This window comes from Buceros rhinoceros, unplaced genomic scaffold (genome assembly GCF_000710305.1).
Source record: "Buceros rhinoceros silvestris isolate BGI_N320 unplaced genomic scaffold, ASM71030v1 scaffold7254, whole genome shotgun sequence".
NCBI lineage: Eukaryota > Metazoa > Chordata > Aves > Bucerotiformes > Bucerotidae > Buceros > Buceros rhinoceros.
Genome location: NW_010406397.1, coordinates 38131 through 44791, shown reverse-complemented (window position 1 = coordinate 44791; position 6661 = coordinate 38131). Strand labels below are relative to the sequence as shown.

General features: G+C 42.0%; 1 protein-coding gene across 2 annotated transcripts in view; it reads left to right on the top strand.

The window, feature by feature from the left end:
- Positions 1 to 819: 819 nt before the first annotated feature.
- Positions 820 to 6661, top strand: part of ATG16L1 (autophagy related 16-like 1 (S. cerevisiae)) — a 19743-nt gene continuing 13901 nt past the window's right edge. For both annotated transcript variants that reach the window (XM_010134067.1, XM_010134066.1), the window contains exons 1-5: positions 820 to 905; positions 3117 to 3222; positions 4742 to 4815; positions 5018 to 5269; positions 6167 to 6232. In XM_010134067.1, the coding sequence (XP_010132369.1) occupies positions 883 to 905; positions 3117 to 3222; positions 4742 to 4815; positions 5018 to 5269; positions 6167 to 6232 (521 nt within the window). In that variant the 5' untranslated portion in view covers positions 820 to 882. The remainder of the gene's footprint in view (positions 906 to 3116; positions 3223 to 4741; positions 4816 to 5017; positions 5270 to 6166; positions 6233 to 6661) is intronic.

Here is a 6661-nt window from a genome sequence, read left to right as displayed (position 1 = left end):
GCTCGGAAAGTGGGGGAAAACGCGGTGGTAAGGGGTCTCCGAGGCCTCGTGTCGTTTTCAGAAGACTGGGTATGTTTATTAGAACTGACAAAAGTTGGGGGCTCTGCCCTGTTGAGGAAAGTAACAAGTTGCTTCGTGCAGTTCCCTCACGGGCTGAACTGAGTTTGTGCTTGGACAGTGGCTGAATGTCTAAACTGTCTGCACAGATGGTTGTGGAAATGAGAACGATAGTGCTGCTGACCGTGTTCACCATCTTTTGTGAATTTTGGAGCTGTTCAGGGGCCAGCACTTTTTATCAAGTGTTTACTTGCCCATCCCTCTCTTTTTTTTACACTTATTTTATCCCTCAGCAGTGACAGGAGCAAATGGAAGAGGGGGTCACCTAGCAGCTGCTGGCTCGCACACACTGAGGTGTGTGGGGGGAAAGGCAGACAGTCCTCGGCAGGACTGTGCAGTGTTGGGTAGACCAGTTCTCTGATGGGTCTGTTTGCTTATTGCTCTCATTTGAGAGGCTGCAAAGAGTTTGAACTTTGAACTCCTCCTGGTTTAGCAGATAGCAGTGCACTAGAGCGGTGTCTCTGTTTTTCATAAGACCAGTCCCACAGAGCATCTGGATTAATGAGGCATTCTCAGAGTTGTAGCTCAGTCCGCCTTCGCCTGCTGCATCAAAGAGCAGTGTACACTAATGTGGTGGAGGCTTACGTAATGTTTGGCTGTGTCAGAATAATTAAAGATCTTTGCTGGTAGAAGAGGGTGGGAATCTGGTTTTGCTTTTTTGTTATCTTCTTAATTGCACTTTTTGCCCTTTCAGATAACAGGCTACTAGAGAAGTCGGACCTTCATGCAGTGCTGGCTGATAAGCTTCAGGCAGAAAAATATGACATGCAGAGCAGACATGAGATCAGGTATTTAAAATTCCTTTTCTGTCAGTCAGCTGTCTGTCATGCACACTGTAACCTAAGCCACTGTTTGATGCATTACACAAACTACTTCTAGGTTACTACAGTAACTTGGCATAAGACCAACTGGAAAATCTGTTGAACTAAAAATAAACTATAACTAATTCTAAATGTGTGATAAAATATGTTTACAGTGCAGAAGGATCTGAGCAAGTTTGGGACCAAAATTAATTTACTTCGAACTCAGACTGTGGAGGTGGACCAGAATGAGCTTCTGCCTCTCATCTGTTTGCCTTGTAATGTGTATAATGTTTGCCTGGTGCAAGGTCTTAATGACTATGAGACGACTCTTGTCGTTGTTTGATCCTACGAGCATTGCAGTGCAGGGAGAAACCAATGTCGTAGTTTCTTTCAATCTATGTTATCACGTAGCAGGGGAGAATGGAGAAAATCATGATTGTGAAGCGTCAGTCCTAAATAAGTGCCGTAAGCTAAAAAGAATGTGCCTTCTGCCTGGTTTTATCAGGACTTTTTCAGGAAACTTCCTCCCTAACCTGAGAATAGCAGCAGGCAGGGGTCGCACTGCTTTTTGTGTTGGCATTTGGATCCACAGCAAACCAGTATGCTAGCAGCATGTCTGTTGTCTGGATGGTGTGTAACTCCCAGCAGGTAAAGGCTGCTGGGTTCTGCTCTTGGTGTAACTGAAGAAAAGGCAGGGCTGAGTAGCTTAGAATTTCTTCTGTAGGAATTGCTTCCTCTGTTGATGCTCTCCGCTGTGTAATGCGGAACTGTCTGTGCGCCTAACGGGATACAGAACAAATACAGTTAAGGCTATTGTGTACTAGTAAGGAAAGAACCACCCCTGATTTTACAGGAATTGCAGGCAAAATGCCAGCGTTTGGCCAGCAGGCTGGAGTTAACACCTGTGTGAAAGCTCTCAAAAGCTTTCTGCTGAGGCTGGAGTAGACAGGATGAGAAGAAATGCACAGAAACAGCATCTTCAAAGTAAATCCCTAGCTGAACTCTGACAGTGTCCTCAGCATATGACAATTTTTTGAAACAGAATGTGTTCCCTAATCCTAGATAGCAGAGAAAAATGCTTTTACTTACCTTAAGGCCAAGGAGGCATATCTAGCTCTGGCTGCAGAGGTATCCATGGCCAGAGTTACAGGAGATGTTGGGTATTACTGTAGGACTTGGCTTCTCTTCTGTTTGGAAATGTAGTGTCTTCTAGTACAGCCTTGGATCAGTGAGGTGTGTGTTTGGGTTTTTGGGAAGAGCATTAAGTTACGGGTATAACTGTGACACTTTTCAGCTTCTGAATGCGTTATCCCGGTTTCCCACTGGACTGTTGAAACACAGTAACTGACTGCAGAAAGAGGTGCTTGCGAGTACCTTGCTCTGTTTGTCTGGTGTAATAATGATAAACCTAAAATTATTATTTTTTTAGAATTGTAGTTAAAACCATCATTGCTAACTTGCTCAAAGTCCATGTGTGTGATATGGATGTGTGTGTGTTTGCTTTTAAAAAACTGAATTCTGTTCCTGTCGCTGTGCTTTCAAAGACATGAGTGATAAACTTATACAATTGTGGTTGTTTGGGGGGTGATATATGTGTTCTTCTGGTGTGTAGAAATTCTAGCTTATGTCATGGGACCACTGCGTTGTAAAACACGATTAAAAAACATCCCAGGACCTTTACACAATAAGAGGCTAGAACGTAGGATAATGGAGAAGTGGCTTGTGACACCTGGGACTATAAACCTAGAGGCCTGGGAATGCAGCCTTGGTTCCTTGGCATTTGGTTCTGTGCTCTGGAAAATTCTCTCTCCAGATATATAGCGTCTTCAAGGTCTGCCAGCTCCATCCAAAACAAATTCGAGGTGATGAAATATTGGTAATTCTTCCAGAATTCAGAGAGTGTACTTTTAAGACTCGGTTGTCTTCATGCAAATTTAAGCAAAAGCTAATTATCTTTCACTTGAGTTTGAATTCTGTTTAAGAAATGCACAAAAAGGTGAATGGAATCCTCAGTAAATTTAACTTTCCAGTACTGTATAATTGCATTTTGGTGAGAAGTGTGTTGTGGGGGAGCTACCTGTATCTCTGATGTAGTGTGGGAAAACCAAGGGATGGAATGTCCTGGGGCTGTCAAAGGCACAGAAGCAATTGGGTTCTAGTTTGTGACAACTCTTCTGCCTCTCTCTCAAACTTCAGCCCAGGTCATGATGGCACATGGAATGATGCTCAGTTGCAGGAACTGGCACAGCTGAAGATAAAGCATCAAGAGGAGCTGACGGAGCTGCATAAGAAACGTGGCGAGGTTAGAAAGTCCTCTTGTGTTCTCTGTGGTCCATACGTGGCCATTTGTGAACGTGACTTTAATTTTTCCAAGCTTATTCATCATCATTTTTTCCTTGTGTCATGTGCAGCCTTTTTAAGCTCCCCATGTTGAGGATTAAAATAAACCAGAGATGGCTGGTCTTTAAAACTGGCAACCAGCAGATAAGAGCTCACTTTGTCAGCATAGCTTGATTTTTAAGGAGTGCTTAATCTTGTGTTTCGTGAATAGGTTTTTAACTGTGTTTATTAGAGGAAGGAGCTGATGCAGTTTACAGAGCTGCACGTGACCACTAGTTCTACACTGAAAAGGCTTTGGATGAGTGAGAGGATAGGTGGCTGTGAGTGGTTTCATTTGTCTGACTTTGAAGGACCATTGCTGTAAAAGAGTGGACAAAATAAACAAGCACAAGCAAAGGCTGAGCTTGCCATGATGTTAGAATGAAAAGGCAGTACTGGTTCTGCCAGGTAGATGCAGCAGGGAGCCCAGGAATCCTGTAAGCTGTCAGACTTGGGCCTGGAAGAGAGGCAAAGCTGCTGCTTTTTTTTTTTTTTTGATGGGAAGATGTGGAGGCTTCATCAGCACAACTGGGTTTTTAAAAACCGCAGCAGTGGATTGACTGAGTCCAGGAGCTAGTACTGGAACGGTACTGCAGGCGCTACAGGGAGAAGGTGGCACTGACCTCGAAAATGTTTCCATGCTTCTTTGATCGCACCTCACCAAAGTGGTGGAGAAGCTCCAGTGTCAGTAATTCTGAGCCTTTCAAAGAGTGGACAGTTGTCTACAGGAGATACGCACTGACTAGTCAAAGCACTGGAAATTCCCTCTTTCTCCCAAGCTGGTATCCTAAGCCATGTACCCAGGCAGGCACTCTTCTCAAAAGTCAGTCTTCCCTCTCCCTGGGCAGCCGAGGCTCTGCATGGTGTGGGCCTTGCTGCTGCTCTCGACTGGGTACTGGCAGCTAGTGGTGGCCTCTGCCCCTCTTATTTCCTGTGCACTGCAGAAACTCCACCAGCACCTTTCTTTGTGGGAACACTCTTCATGAAACCCGTGTTTACAGTGTGAATTATGTATCTCCCATAATGACTGGCCTGGCTGCAGCAGGAAGATTTGTTGCTTGGTTGTTGGTGCTCATTTGTTGTTACTTAACTTGTCGGTTTTTAGTTTATGCATTGATTTTTCCATGATTTAAAAAAAATACTATTTCTCCTAATACATGTTCTCTTTGGTGTGACTTTAATACAGAGGCTTTTTGAGGGAAGGGAGTGAGATGCCAAAGGACAGTAACTTTTTGACAACTCGTTTTTGAAAGTGGATTCCCAGATTTAATGACCCGGGTGATGCGGGCAGTAAACAGATCTGTATAGAAAGCTGTGAAAGCAGACTGGAAAGGCATGCCTCATGCTTGTGATGTTAGACTGGTCTGTACTCTCGCTGCTCAGTGTGTGTTATCCAGATGGCATATCTGCATTTTGTAATGTAATTTTTCTCCTCTCCTTAGTTGGCCCAGTCTGTGATTGATCTGAATCATCAAATGCAGCAGAAGGACAAAGAGATGCAGATGAATGAAGCAAAGTGAGTAGGAACTGTTTTGTCTCTGTGGTTGGTATGAGACCGAGGCTTCTCATTGAGCTGGTTTTTAGTGTTATAATATTCTCTAGGAATTGTAGACATGAGCTAAAAATTCCTTTGTTAGGCATTGTACAGATAGCACAAAGAAGGTGGTGAGCTCCCAAAGGAGATCCTCATTGTGGTGTGGATTTTGTTGCCATTCCAGGATTCTAGAGTATTTGCAAAAGATCTCTGAACTGGAAACAGAGTGCCAGGAATTGCGTAACAAACTGCAAGATCTTGAGCGAGCTAATCAGACACTGAAAGATGAATATGACGCTCTCCAGATCACCTTCAATGCCTTGGAGGAGAAATTAAGGAAAACCACTGAAGACAACCAGGAGCTGGTCTCACGTTGGATGGCAGAGAAAGCACAAGAAGCCAATCGTTTGAATGCAGAAAATGAAAAGGATTCAAGGTGAGACTGATGACCTCTATTTGATAAATTACTTCCCAGTATATTTTTGAATCCTTATGAGTGCATAGAAGAAAACCGGATTTTGTTGTGATTTCCAAGATCTCTGTATTCTTGCACAACACAGTGGGAGTCCAGAACTTTGTGTTCTTCCTTAAGGCCAACACAGATGGATGCTTTGTGAAAGGATTCCTGTCTTTTTAAATGAATAAAACATGTTCTTTTTGTTTCTTGAGCAACATTGAACTATAGCCTCAAGATCATAAATCAAATAGAAACTGGGTTTTTTTGCTGGTGCTAGATTTGGACTTCTGTTGATATTGCATCTTGATACTACTTCTAGTTTTATAATTCTTTTCTTCACTTAACTGACTTAATTGTTTTTTGCATTCTGCTAAAAGGAGCAACTGCCATGAGACTGAGCTACGTATAACTTGCAAAAATAAGTTCGTGTGTTGTTTTTTCCTTGTAAAATGTTTTTTCTTACTCTTTTGAATTGCTTCAGTTTATTTGGCAGTTAACAATACTTGGCAGCTATGAGCTATAATACAAGTCTCATAGTACTTAGCAGTTTTGTATTATCTTTACTAACGTAATCCTTATTTTTGTAAGTTCTTGCCTTCCAACAAATCTGCATTCATATGGGCCACAGATACACTTCACCTTGTTGCCTCACTTGATAGATCTTGTCCTTTGCTATTCACAGTAAGAAAACTGCCTTGTCTGGACTGAGTATCTTGAAAACCAGGATAAAATTAGGGCAGTGGTCTGATTCTGATTTTTTTTTTTTTTTTAATTTTATGAAACCTGGGAAAACTGCAGGATAACCTTTGGAATGGGTTTAAGGAATTTTTTTTTTTTTTTTTTTTTTTTTAAATAACCCTGCTTTCTTTTTCTTAGGAGACGACAAGCCAGGCTGCAGAAGGAGCTGGCAGAAGCTGCCAAAGAGCCCCTGCCTGTTGAACCGTAAGCAGTCTCGATGTATAGAGCTTCCTTCATCACTTCATGTTTCAGTTTTTATGCAGATGCATGACAAATGGTATCTTTGTTATTTCTAAATTTGGCGATACAGAGGAGCGTTTAAACTTTGGTGTAAAGTAAAAAATGTGCAGTAACTCTCCCTACTTGAACTTCAGAGGAAGGAGCTTTGTTATGACTAAAAATAGATGCTTGGACTGAAAGTCCTGAGAATGGTTCATGTGGTGAATATATATTATTATCTCAACATAAACACTTGTTACTTTGTGCCTTTGGTCGTCAAAATAGTTCTTCAATCATGAAATCGTATACTCTGGAGAAGCTTGCATTTTTAAGTGTTAAACTACAAATATAACAGGTAATGGGTGAAAATATATTGATCACTTCCAAATTGGAGAAATTTTTTTCTGTAGGGAA